Below are 13767 nucleotides of genomic sequence, written 5' to 3'. Positions count from 1 at the left end.
CAGAGGCCTGGCCACCCGAGTGCCACTGCCTATGTGTCAGCTGCTTGTACCTCGGAAACCACCTTCCAGGAGAGTGGTGGCCCGTATCCGCTTCTGCCCGCACCACTCATACTCCTCAAAGCGGTTGCTGTTCTCATGCTCGATGTCCACGGCATCATCCTCAGCCATGCAGGAGCCTTCCCTCTGTGAAGAGCAGAGCAGGATCATGCGGGTCCCAGGCCATCCCTACCTGCTCCCCAGGGCCTGCAAGGAAGGCACAGCCCTAGCCCCAAGATGCAGTGTGCCCCACAGGCCCCCAGCTCTAGGGCTCCTTTGAAGTAAACCAATCTAGAGGTCAAAGACCTGGGCTTTTCCCCAATAGTTTTCCACTGGAGCCCCAGGGGAGGAGTGGGAGAGCGAAAGCAAAGGAAGAGAGCAAAGAACAGAGAGTAAGAAGCTGCTGAGACCACAGAGAGACCCCAACAGCCCATAGATCTGGAGGCAGTCAGCAGCTAGTGTCAGGGGAAGGAGGAGAGGGGAGGGGAGGGAGGTGGTGATGGCCCCTCTACCTTAGAAAGGCAATGCTCCACATGCCTACTCATCTCCTGCTCCGATCCTGCCAGGGGGCGGCTGCACAGGGGACATACCTGCCCTTCATCTTGCTTCCTCCGTTTCATTTTCCCAATCCGAGCTGCATGGAGAAACCGAAAACAAAGCATAGAACAGGCAGACGGTCACTGTAGTTCCCAAGGTCCCAGTGGAGCTGACACATCCTGACCTCCTGCCAGCCATTAGCCCTTTTGTTCAGTGCCTCATCTGGCCCTCATCATGCAGCACCTTCGGCTCCTTTGGGGACTGGACCTTGCCAAGAGCACCTGGGGAGGAGAGGTGCTAGGCCACTCTTTGGCCACAGCTGGCTCAAGCTCAACCCTTACCTTCCTACCTGCAGTGCTCAATGAATCCAGTGAGCAAAGATGCTCTCCTTGGCACTTGCTATGTGTCTCCCCAGAAGGCCAAGACCACAGGCTCTTTTAGAGTCAAGAAGCATAACTTTAGAGAACATTTCTTGGCTAGAATCCAAGGTCCCTCCAGGGGCCTGATTTGGCCTGCTGTTAACTTATCAGTTAAAACCCCTTTGTTCCTGGGCCAAGAGCCCTGAGGTACAGACCTTAGTGTCCTATGTAGAATGACCCCAGTGAAACTTCTCTCATGTCCACTGGTCCCATTTTACAGAAGAGGAGACTGAGGCCCAGTCATAAAGTTATAGAGGATCTGAGTCAGACAGCCCAGATACCTTGAGAGGGTAGCCCTTACTGTGCCTACCCAAACCTGTTCCATCATTTCTAATCAGTGCAGAGGGCTCCCTGCCATGCTGTCCCGCAGGGGGTTCAATTCCAAAGTGCATGCTGCAAGCCCACAGCACTGCTAATTAATGCCGAGAGATACAATCATTTCTAATTAGCTCACTAATCCCTCTCTGCAGCCCTCCTGTCACTGAAGCAGGAAGGGGTCAAAACAAGGGACTCTGTTCCCTCTATCCACTCCTGTGATGCAACAGGAGTAGAGCTAGCCACTCTGAGACCAGACTGACTGGGGTGGGGGTAGGGGTGGAGCCAGCCAAGGAGGGAAGGGTTCCCCACTGCAAGGCCAGAAAGAACTTCCTGTGGATACTGACCCTGGTGGAAAGCTCATCAATGCAGTTTAGGGAGCGAGACACAGGTGAAAGGTGATGCAGGTGAGAGTCGGTAAGTTACAATTTAGAGCTTCAATTGTGTGTAAGGTTCAGAGCCAAATACCTAATACAAGGTAGCTCATTTTATTCTATATCCAGAAACTAGGTTGTATTAACCATTTTAACAGAAAAAGATAGTCAAGGCAGTTGTCCAGGTAGCTAAAAAGTGGCAAAGGCAGCATAGGAAACCAGGCCTGACTCCATAGCTTAGAAGGCTCTCCTGTCCCAAGAGTGCCCCCAACTGATTAGCATCAACAAAGATTGATCCTCTGAGTGTGCTAGGTCAGCAAGAATATGCACTTGGGGATCCTGCCTGTTGAGGGTCTGAGGCAGGGAGCTACTCCAACCCTAAAACAGAGTAGCCCTAGAAAGAGCCAAATCAGCAAGAAAGCCACCATCCCACCAGGACTGAGCATGGAGTTTGAGAAACCGTGGTCTGCAGCCTGGCCCGTCTCAATTTCCTGTGCTCTCACTATAGGAGATGTGACTATGTTCTGGTGCCCCGCTTGATTTTGTGGACAAAGATCTAGACTCCTTCACCTTGACTTCCCTAACCCTTGGACTCTCAGGCTTGGGCCATCTTGACACTCTAGAGCAGGGGTCCCCAACCCCCAGGCCACGGACCAGTACCAGTCCATGGCCTGTTAGGAACCGGGCCACACAGCAGGAGGTGAGCGAGGGAGGCTTCATGTGTATTTACAGCCGCTGCCCATTGGTCGAATTATGGCTTGAGCTCCACCTCCTGTCAGATCAGCGGCAGTACTATATTCTCACAGAAGCGCGAGCCCTACTGTGAACTGCACACGCGAGGGATCTAGGTTGCGCGCTCCTTATGAGAATCTAACGTCTGATGATCTGAGGTGGAGCCGAGGTGGTCCCATCACTCCCAGATGGGTCCATCTAGTTGCAGGAAAACAAGCTCAGAGCTCCCACTGATTCTGCATTATGCTAAGTTGTGTAATTACGTCATTATATGTTACAATGTAATAGTAATAGAAATAAAGTGCACAATAAATGTAATGCGCTTGCATCATCCTGAAACCATCCTTTCCCCCCACCACCGTCCCAGTCTGTGGAAAAATTGTCTTACACAAAACCAGTCCCTGGTGCCAAAAAGGTTGGGGACCACTGCTCTAGAGCCAGGGCTAGGATGGAGAAGGGATGCTAGACATCAGAAAGGCATTGAGCAAGGTACCCTGAGACTTCTAGAAGCCTGTATGGAGCAGTGTGCCAGTACAAAGGTTCCTCCCCTACCCGGCCTAAAGCTCAAGGGAGTGCCTCTCTGGTAAGAAGGAGACTATGACAGACACTCATAATTGAATAAAGGAATGACTCTCATAGGATTGCCAAGGAAGGCATGATACTGGATGCTCTCCTTGCCCAGGCCACCCATGCCAGAAAATTCCTTGTAGTCCCAGGAAAGTCCCTGATGGATTGGGCATCACCTGGAAATTCTCAGATAAGCAACTGAGGTTTGATTATTTTACTGCCATTCATCTTCTAAGTCCTGAACTAAGCTTACTAAAACATGATAGGGAAAGTTTGCTCCCTACCTAGAGGCTTCTACTGAGTAGGACAAGTCAAAGTATTGCCAAGGAGGTAGCACGGCATGGTCCAAGAAGCACAGGCTCTGGAGATAAACAAACCAGTTCAAACCATGGCGCAGTTACATCCCAGCTGTGTGGTTTTAAACAAATCACCTTCACCTCTCCCAGCCTCAGTTTCCTCATCTACAAAATGTGTGTTAACACTTCCTCTCAGTTATGATAAAGGTGCTTAACATGGTGCCGGCTCATGATAAATGCTCTCCTTTTCCCAGTCTTGGGCTCAGCCTCCCAGCAGAAACCAAGTGGCAGGAACTGGGGATCTTGAACGTCCATGGCCTCACTCACCAGTTGGCCTAGAGACCCCCAAGCCCCTTAGAGACAACCCCCATATATACCACACCCTAGCCAGCACAAAAAACTAGATCATTCAATTGTGTTCAGCAAATAGGAATGTTCCAGAGGCTTGAATCCAAAAGGGACACGGGGCAGGGGGGCGGGATGGTGGCCTGCCAGGTAGTACATACACGGAGTGCTTTCAGAGAAGGCCTCTAAGAGCTGTCGAGCCCACGCTGATCACCTTTGTGAAATGTGGGCCGACTGATAACTCAAAAAGCCCTGGGATGAGTTAGTTCCTGTTGCCGTGGGAACTCCAGATCTCACTGCATTGTCAAGTCTCAGCAGAGAGGCTGTATTCACACTACTGGGCACTGATTAAAAACTGGAAGAAAAACATTCTCAGCGCCCTGCCGGCTTGTACAGTGAGGTCCCAGCAGTTTGCAAATTCAAAACTGAGCTCCCGCGTAGAATTGTGTGGCTTGTTTCTCATTCTCTGGCACTTACTGACCCCCAGGGTTCTTCAAGGCCTAGAGAGGCTCACGCAAGAGCTGGGGACCATAACCTCCACTAGACAGATGGAGAAACTGAGGGCAGCCGCCATGGTCAGCATATACTCAGGAGCTGTGACTGTGAAGAAGCCGCCAGTGGGCCCTAATGTCGAAGAGACCCAGGGAAGTCAAGAACTGCAGGCAGTGAAGGAGGGAGGAGGCCGGGGGTGGGGCGGAGGGAGGGGCCGCGCAAGACTCACCATTCAGTCGGGTCTGCCGGTTGGCTCGCACTCGCAAGAAGGTCTGGGAAAAGATCCCGGGCAAATGCAAAAAAGAGAGCGTCAGCGCGGCCTGGAGTCCCGACCCCTGCCCCAGCCCCAGCCCCCGGTCCACACCTGCCCCGCCCCAAACAGCCCGTAAACAAACCTACTTCCTCCCTCCCGCCGGCCCCCCTGCTCCGCCGGCCGCTCCGGGCCTTCGGCATAGCCGCCGGAGGCTGCTCTAGCGGGACCCCGTGGCCGCCGCGCAGTGCCGCCCCAGCCCCGGCCTCCGGCGCTCCGGGCCCCGCGGCCGCCCGGCCGGCGAGGGCGGCGATGCGGGCGGATTCCCCCCGGCTGCCCGGCGGCGGCGGCACCTCAGCTCCCAACGGCGGCGGCGGCCATGTTGGCCTTGATCACGTGACTCGCCGCCGTCGCGCGCCGGGGGTGAAAGTTCAAGAAGTGGTGGGGGCTGCCGGACCGGGACCAGGAAACAGCGGCTCGCACTCCGGCAGCAACAGGCTGAGGCCGCCCTGGGGTCCCTCCCACCGGCCGCAAAGCCAACCCGCCCGGGTTTTAGTGGCTGCGAGGTCCTCCCACCCTACTCCACGGCCCCTCCCAGCGCGGGGCTCCTTCCGTCCCGGAACCCCGCCTGGCTCCCGCCTCCCGCGCGGCTACCCCTTTGCTGGGGAGATGGCGTAGGACTTCCTGATCGCAGTGGCCCGTCTCACCGCGAGTCCCAACTGTCTCTTCCCCAGTCCCCAGCCTTTCATCAATCCCGATATTAGAGGATTCCCAACGTTTCACCTATCTTCTGGACAACCTTTGGAGCTGCCACTGGCAACGCACAGCCACGCGGCCAAAGTGGAACCCAGCATCCCTCAAACAAGGGCCTTCTTCCAGGATTCTCAGTTTCTAACGGGATACCGCCATCCACTCTGGTGTGCCCACACCAGATAGTTGAGAGTGAGTCGTCCTTGACCCCACCCTCCTTCAGTTCCTCACACTCAAGCCTTCTTTCATCTCAGAGTCTACCTCTAAAGGTCTCCTACATCTTTTTATCTCCCCTTCTGTGTATCGCCTTCTCGCCCTTCCAGGCCTAACCGAAAAATATCATTTCCTCTCTACTTCCATCTCTACTCTCAGTATGGCTTGTACAAATGGTTGTCGGTGGGCTGACCACTCCAGGGATGGGGCCATGTGTGAGTCCTGGGTGAAGCCAGAGCCCGGCACAGCGCTGGGCACAGGCCAGCCATCCCTGCGTGTTTCTTCAGTGACTATACCTATCTTGGATGTCCTTGCTCTAGTTCATAATCTTAGGAGCTCTCTAAATTTGCAGCTGTCTCCCATCTGGTCTTCTCATCTCCAGCTTTTCTTCCTGTAACCCATCTTCCACCGTACATGCAGTGTGATCGTTGTATCATGCAAAATTGACCCTCTTTCTTCTCCCCTTTAAATCCTTTAGTGGTTCTCCACTGAGATTGCACCGTGGCATACAGGTCGTCTCTGACGTGCTCTGCCTATTTCTCCAGACTCTTCTTCTGCCACTCCTGCTCTCTCCTTTTCCCCTCCTGACACTACCTGTAGCTCTTTGAGCACCCCATACTCTGGACTTTGGGCTATATTATTCTCCATGCACCCATATTCCCTGCTTGGATAACTGTTTGTTGTTCATCCTACAGGACTCTGGGATGACTTCGCTTTTCCCTCAGTGTTGGGTTAGTTGTTTCCTCTGAGTTTTCACAGTCCCTTGGCTTTCCTTTGAACTTGGATATTTTGACTGTTTACAGACCTGTCCCTTCTACTTGGGAGGTCATCTCTATCCAGTAACGGTCTGGCATGCAGGAGAAATCCGTTGGGTGGAGAGGAGGATATTTATGAGGGAAGCCCCTAAGCCCAGTGCAGGGCTGAGAAACAATCTAGGATTCAGGGCCAGACAAACTCAAGTTCAAATCCTGACTTGGTTACTTATAATATATGTGCTCTTAGAAAAGTCACTTCTTCTCTCTAGGCCTGTTTCCTTAGCTATAAATTGGGGGCAATGAATCCTAGCTTGCACAGTTGCTATGAGGGTAAAGTGAGGTAATGGTTAAAGGGTTAGGTAACCCAGCAGGGGCTAAGGAAATGGGAATCCAAACCAGAAACCAGTGCCTCCTGATTTCAGGGCCAAGTTTGATGATTTTTAAAAAACAGTCCAACATAATTGAGCAACTACTACATGCCAGGTGTTGTGTAAAGATCAGGGGATTCCAGCTTCACTTTCTACCAGTTCCCCTTGTGTTTTACATTCTAACAAAACTGAACTGCTAGTGGGTCCCCAAATACATCATTCTGTGTTACACCTCTCTGCCTTTTGCACATACATAGTATTGCCTTGATCTGGAATATCTTTTCTTCCTGGTCCACCAAAGTGAACTCCTACTCATCCTGTTCAGTCATTACCTCCTCTGTGAATCTTACTCTGATTTTCTCTTTCATAGCACTTAAAACACTGGGCTGTAATTACCTATTTGCACATCTAACCCCGTGAGGGCAGGGAGCCTGGGCTGAGCATGAGTGAGTACTAGATAAGTGTTTGAGTAAAGGAAGGAGTAAAGAAGGGGCCTTGGTGAGCCCGTCAGTCTAGTGCAAGAGTCAGGCTCATCATGATAGATTAAGTATGTTCATAATTCTTGGCAGCTCCTCCTATCAAAGAGCTGCATTTCCTCATCCCTTGATTGTGTTAGCTTTGTGAGTTCCAGAGCCTAGGCCTCAAGAGGCCTTTCAGCTTTGGCCTTCGCCCTCTTGGCATGACACTGCCCTGAGACTGCCAAGTAAGGAAGCCAGTCTAACCTCCTGGAGGATGATAGGCCGTATGGAAGAAAACCAAGGTCCCTAATCTCCCAGACATGTGGTGAGGCCATTTTGGACTTTCTAGGCCAGCTAGTCCTCTAGCTGAATGAGCTTAATGAAAGAGGAAAGGCCTACTCAGCCGACAGAATCATGAGAAATCATGAGAGATTATAAGTTGTATTAAGCCACTAAGTTTTGGGATGGATTGTTATATACTAGAAGATAATGGAAACATACTTAAATGGGTGTTGATATAAGATGATCAGGGCAATAACATGGGCATGAAGGGGTCATGAGAAGAGAAAGCTAATCCAGAAAGGCTTCCCGGAGCAGAGGGAAGTTGGGCAGGTTGTTGAGGGATAAATAGAAATTTGATGGGGTGGGGTAAAATAACCCGGTTAAAAGCAGCATGTGTAAAGCAGAGAGGCAAGAAAGGAGTGGCACAGCCAACGAGTGGTTAGCATTAATCTGGTGAGCACAGCACACAGGATTCACGGAAGGCAGTATTAGGAATGAAAGCTGGAAAGGTTGACTCTAAATCACAGAGGCCTTGGTGCCATGCCTTTGCACACCTAGCGTATGCCTAGCATGCCATGCCTATGCCTGATGGTTACTCTTCCCCTAGTTCAACAAATAGTGGAGCTGAATGCTGTGGCTGAAATAGACAGGATCCGCTTCTGAAGGCAGGGCTCTGTCTCCCTTTGGGATAGAATTCTCTGGGATGGAGCCTTGTCTCCCTATCCCAGAATCCCCTAGAGTTGGGTCATTTCTCCATCTTGAATCAGGATTGTTTGGGTGAGGACTGACTGCCTTTCTCAAACCAGGGCTCACAAGAGCAGGGATCCCTCCCCAGGGCTGGCACTTTGGGCTCTGCAGTTTGAGTCCCAGACAAGGGCATCCAGCAGAGGAGGTGCTAGTTGAAGCTGGTGTACAGCCCACACTCCGTATTCCACTCACCAAACTCTGCACCCTGACGCCAGGCTGTGTCAGCTAGGAGGAAAAAGTGCCCAGAGAGAAGACCTCGAATTCCAAGAAAGGCTTCCTGTGTGCCAGCAGTGGCCCTGGTTCTCTACCCCAGATGACAGGTCCCTGCTGCCTTGTCTCTTTGCATTAGTCAGGGCTGTGTTTCCCTGTTCACATAAGGGCTCCCTGAGAAGCCGTGCTGCCATTTAGATAGCATGTTCCTTGGAGCAAGCCCTGTTTTCTGCCCTCTGACTGGGGCTCCTGAAGGCAGGGCTCTGTCTCTCCTCAGAAGCTTCTGGGGGAAGCTCCTTCTCCTTCCTACCACAAATAAGGTCTGTATAAGCTGGGATATTACCCTTAGGTCCCCCTCCTGCTCTGATGTTTTAGGATTGTGTAGTTATGCCCAAGGCACTCACAGGCAATCTCTCTCTCTCTCTCTCTCTCAACGGAACCCTAGAGGAGACCTCCAGATGGCTGGGATGCTTCCGAAGAGCCCACCTGAGCCCAGGTGACCTTGGCATCTCTCCCTGAAATCCATCTATTTACGGCACATTCCCTGACATCTGTGCCTTTCGGTTCAGTTAGAAGCACTAGACACAGAGGGAACCAAACACAGTTCAGGCCTTTCCCCTTGTATCCTGAGGATGGGAGGAGGTAGCCCCAGGCCTGCCCTATAAGGCAGGGCCCATCCCACCCCTCCTCACCTGGTATCTGTCTGAGTGGTGCAGGTCGTCGGTGGCAGACGAGTGTGGTGATGCTGTCGGAGACTCTCCTTCCCTCTTGATGGAAGCAGACAACAAGAGGGACTGGAAGAAGAAAAAGGACACGTGGCCTCAGGCTGAATGAGACCTACAGTCAGTTCCCTAGAGTGTCCGGACCTATGGAGCTTTTGGGATAGAGGCAGAGAAAAGGAGGGCAGAGGGGTAGAGACCACTTGAGATTATGAAGGCATGTGGTCAGGCCCCCCAGAGTCTGGTTGTGGGAAAGGATAGCTTGATCCTAGGGATGGGTGGAGACCCCTAGAGAGGGTCCAACCTCTTCCACCCCAGCGAATCTCTGTCCCAGTGGGGCAGGCCTCCCAGTGGGCTGAGACTATATATAGGCTTTGTTCTCCCATAGTGAGCAGAGACTCTGGGACCCCTCTGAAGGGTTGGGGGTAAAGCCCTGCCTGCCCCTAATACAGGCTGGTGGCAGCCCCGCTATGGAGACAGTAAATTAAATAGTGTGTAAGAGTTGCCTTCGTGCAGCTAGGGATGTACACTGGCTCCATTTATCCCTGTGCTGTGGCGATGACCCCAGCAAAAATCCCAGCAAAATGAATCCCCCCATGTCAATCCTGCATGGGCTCTTCTACATATGCCCGCAGTTTAGATTAATACACTGTCTGCTTTAAATTGTACACGAGCACCACAATTCTAAATACCACATGGCACGTTCAGCCTGCTCTTGCTGCCTCTTGCCAAGGCCTGTTCAACGGCAAACTGGGGCCTGGAGGCCTGAAAGCAATCCATACTTCCTCCCCCCCACCTTTTCCAGCCTGCACAGCCCAGAGCCGGAAGCATACAATTCCCTAGGAGGCCTCCCCAGCTTAGAAAACCATGCCAAATCACCACTGACAGCCCAAAGAAAGCAATTTGGGAAAGATGGAGCAGCCATTTATCCTTCATCTCCGACTGAGCCTTAGGATGTGACCTGCATGCGGTGGCCATGCTGCACATCCTCAGGCAAGGACCCTGGGAAGGGGGGGCAGCTGCTGGTCTGGCAGGGTTCCCTGACTCAGCCTCATCACAAGAGCAGGAGGAGGGAAGAGGCCAGGCAGGGACTGGGATGGGATTCCCTGCAACTTGGAGCCCCTTCCTCACCTACCCAGGCCCAGTGGGAGGCCTAGTGGGTGCCTTGGCCCCCAGCTCGGAAAAGAGGTAGGCTTTCAGGCAATGTCCTTTCCCTTCTCTGGTCCCAAGGAGGATGCTGAGGAGGGGAAGCATCGTGGGCCCCCTGCCCCTACCCCCCCATCATGAGAAAGTTCACGCTTGTGTGCTCTCTCTCATTCTCTCTAGGTTAGAAGCCCTGAGAGGCCTCAGCATTACACCTGGGGCAAGCGGAATAAAAAAAGGTCACTGGCGCTTTTTAAACATGGACCAAAAAGCAGTAAAATGTGTTTTGAAAAAAAAATCCCGACATTAAATCATGACTTTTTGCCTGGCTCTTCGCCTCATTAAAAGTGGCCTTTTGGAAGGTAAAATTATCATTGTAAGCGATAAGATCTTTAAGAAAATAATTCACGGCTTCTTCACCCTTTAATATGATAGCCGCCACCGGCTAATTTTTTTCTTAATGGCAACGAGGCCATCAATCTTGTCTGAGGCCCCCTCGCCCTCTCCTCCTCCTCCCTCCCTCCTCCCTGTCCTCTCAGTCTCTTGCTTGAACCTTCTACCTCGTGCCTCTTCTACCCATGACCTGCTTCCCTAAAGCCCCATTCCAGGCTGAGGACAGACCCTGAGACAGGCAGCTTTGGGGGCGTGAGCCTATATCTAGAAGTGGGTGAGCGGTGGCCCTTGCCTCTAAGTCTGATTATCAATGAGCCCACGTTGGTGGTTGCAGGAATCTGCACATATTTAAGACTTCCTGTATGAGTATTCTGACGGGGCCAGGTGGGCGTGCATCTGTGTATGTGGGGAACCAGGTGTGGACGTGGATCGTGTCTGTGTTTGTGCTTTGAACCCAGGCCTCACTGGGGTCCAGTCCCCAGCCTGCCAGCCATGCTCAGGTGTCAGGGATCAGTGGTTGTGGCTGACCTGGCAGCACGTCCGTGACCTGCCTGCCTTAACCACAGCCACTGGAGACTGCAGCCTGGGCCAAGCTCTGCCAGTGTGGCCCCCCGCTTCTCCCCCAACGCCTTTTCTCTTTAGGGCTGGGAGGGCTTTGCTTCCTTGGCCAGGGCCTGCATCAGTCCAGGGCTGGGCTAGGTTCCCTGCCCCTCCTCTGTCCAGCTTGCTGTGTTGAGTGATTTCCTGAATGAAAATGCGGAGTCCACTCCCACCTTTTTGAAGGGCCTGCAGGGGAGACAGGCCAACCCCCTGGAAGTAAGATTGTCACTCTGGCTCCTTTTCCCAAAACTGCTCTCTCAGAGGTCACCAGTGCTTTTAAGACTTCTAAATACAATGGCCTCCTTCTCTAGCCCTTTTCTGCTTGACTGCTGACCAGCCCAGACATTTTGGAATTTTCTTCTCTTAGGATCCTGGGACACCATGCTCTCCTGTGCCCCTCCTCACTTGTCACTGTTCCTCTTCTGCTCCTTCCCTGGCTCTGGGACCTTCTCTTGACCCCCAGCACAGGAGTCCCAGACTCTCTTCTTGGCTTCTGCTCTGATCTCTCCACACACACTCCCTTACTGATTTCATCCATTCTGGGGAATTCCCTGGTGGTCCAGTGGTTAGGACTCCACACTTTTACTGCCAGGGGTTCGACCAGTCCCTTGTTGGGGAGCTAGGATCCTGCAAGCCATGCGGCGCAGCCAAAAAAAAAAAAAAGTATCCATTCAGCACTCATTCCTCACTCCCTGTAGAAAGGGCTGAGGATTTCTGCTTTTATAAGTCATTGTGAGAACTTATAAGACAGGATGCCACCTTACTGAGGGGTGGGGGAGAGGACACTCAGTGAGTGAGTGTTTAGTCCTCCAACCCCAGGTCCCCACTCCCTCAAAACATCATCACCTTTGGGGATGCAGTACCATCTACCTGTGTGGCCACCTATGGGAGTTCTTGGTACAAGTCATGTCATCCTGCTGAGGCCTCTGGCCCTTCCTTTGAGCCACTTGTCCTTAACTCTTCCTTTCTCCATCTGATGCTTTCAAGCTTCCCTTCCATAGTGTCTGTTCAGAGGGTCAGATTGTCTCCCCAAAAGAGCCCAGCATCCTCTCTGGCTCCCTGTTGCCCTCAGGACAAAGCACATGCACACACCCCATGGTCTGGCTTCTAAGGCCCTGCACCACCTGTCTTGACCTGCACTTCTATATTTTTCTTTACCTGCGACAGCTCACCTTCCTCCTTTGAGTCTCCCCAGACTTAGTGTCTGGGTCCCCCACACTCCCAGGTCATTCTTGGCTTTGACCCCATCCTGACTAGAAGAGAAAGTCAGGTGAGCATACTGTTACTCACATGTATACACACATGTACTCAAGTGCACGGGGCAGCCCGAGGCCTCAGGCTGACGATCAAACCCTGAAAACAGCCGGGGATCCAAGAAGAGCTCCTTTTTTTCAAGAACCAGTTCTGAGTGGGCTTAGGTTAGGATGGGCTGGAGGAAAACACAATTGTCCACCTACCTTGGGGGTGCCTGGAGCCATGGCATCCTTCAGAAGGGAATTCTTGCTGCCAAGAAAGAAGAGAACAGGGTGACCATTCCACTTGCTGCCCAGGGCATGTAAGAGTAGAATAGGAAGAAGATCCCAAGGAGAGAAGACATACCCAGCCTAGCCCAGCCCGCCTCAGCCAAGCTCCACCCAGCCCATTCAGCCCCAGCTGGCCCTGCCTCACTCAGCCTCCATCAGGGGCCAGGGCCCAGAGTGGGCTCCTGGGCAGGGGTACTGACACTAGGCATGGTAGGCTGTCTCGTGGATCTGAGGAAAGGGGCTTTACCTGACTGCTCCTATCAGCCCTGAGGATTCTTCCTGTCCTGCTCCCTTCCTTCCAACCCAGTCCTCAGCCTGCTCTTAGTTCCTATGGGATTGGGGTGATAGAACTGACATGGCTCTTGTCAATTCTCCCTCCAACATGCTGCAAACTGCGTTAGGCCAGGAATGATCTTCCCCTGATTCAATTTGTCAGCCCCAGGCCCTCCGGCATCAGGCGCGGCAGGCGCGGCAGGTGGGCGGTAGCTGGGCCCTGAAATACGGTGGGCGGCTCAGAGTGGGGGGAGCAGGGGTGGGAGGTGATGGATGGGCTGTGGGGGAGGCGAGGACTGTGTTTAATAACAAAATTGGTATGCAAGGCCAAATCCTGCGCTAAGCATGAATGATCCAGAGCCACAAAGTATTACAAATCCCCGCTAAACAGATGCTGACAATGGAACAAGACGTATCAAATCAGATCCACTTCAGAAACATTAATATCCCTGTTCCTGGCCCTCCCTCCCTGCCACCCCGACTGTGCTCACCACATCTGTGCTCACACGTTCACTTACGTGCTATCACGCGCACAGAAATATTACATGCACACAGAGGCGCTGGCTGATACACACAGGAGGCAGATACAGCCAATTCACATAGCGTCCCCACACAGATGCACATACAAGGTGTACAGGTAGAGCACACCCAAGAGATCCACACAGCACAAAAGACGCACCCCCAGGGCAGATACACTGGGCACACACGGGTGGTGTATACACAGGGAACACACACTGGGTCAGGTATAGACACACCCAATATGTGAGCAAAGGCATAGGCAGATTTGGATAAAGTAAGAGTTCTCACCCAGGGCCATTTTGCCCCCCCCAGGGGACAATTGGCAACATGTGGAGACATTTGTTTTTTTTTTTTTTTCGGTACGTGGGTCTCTCACTGTTGTGGCCTCTCGCGTTGCGGAGCACAGGCTCCGGACGCGCAGGCTCAGCGGCCATGGCTCATGGGCCTAGCC

At 52.7% G+C, this 13767-nt stretch overlaps 1 protein-coding gene and 1 long non-coding RNA gene across 6 annotated transcripts in view; one reads left to right on the top strand and one right to left on the bottom strand.

Annotated features, from left to right (window-relative positions):
• RNF220 (ring finger protein 220) overlaps positions 1–13767 on the bottom strand; it is a 224128-nt gene that overhangs the window by 15234 nt on the left and 195127 nt on the right. For 2 of the 5 annotated variants that reach the window (XR_004345500.1, XM_032603501.1), the window contains 5 exons: positions 12459–12504; positions 8839–8940; positions 4343–4385; positions 549–670; positions 51–183 (listed from right to left, as the gene is read on the bottom strand). Coding sequence is in view for 3 of the 5 variants with exons in the window: in XM_032603501.1 (XP_032459392.1) it covers positions 51–183; positions 549–670; positions 4343–4385; positions 8839–8940; positions 12459–12504 (446 nt within the window). In the remaining 2 variants the exon portion in view is untranslated. Of the gene's footprint in view, positions 1–50; positions 184–548; positions 671–4342; positions 4386–4512; positions 4840–8838; positions 8941–12458; positions 12505–13767 lie in introns of those variants that run through there. The other 3 variants (XM_032603511.1, XR_004345505.1, XM_032603524.1) reach the window with 3 other exon arrangements.
• LOC116739280 lies at positions 4902–10339 on the top strand. Its single transcript, XR_004345511.1, has 3 exons — positions 4902–5305; positions 8592–8642; positions 8863–10339. It is a non-coding gene; the product is annotated as an uncharacterized LOC116739280 (long non-coding RNA).

Source organism: Phocoena sinus, chromosome 1 (assembly GCF_008692025.1).
Source record: "Phocoena sinus isolate mPhoSin1 chromosome 1, mPhoSin1.pri, whole genome shotgun sequence".
Lineage (NCBI taxonomy): Eukaryota > Metazoa > Chordata > Mammalia > Artiodactyla > Phocoenidae > Phocoena > Phocoena sinus.
This window is presented reverse-complemented; position numbering and strand designations above follow the sequence as displayed.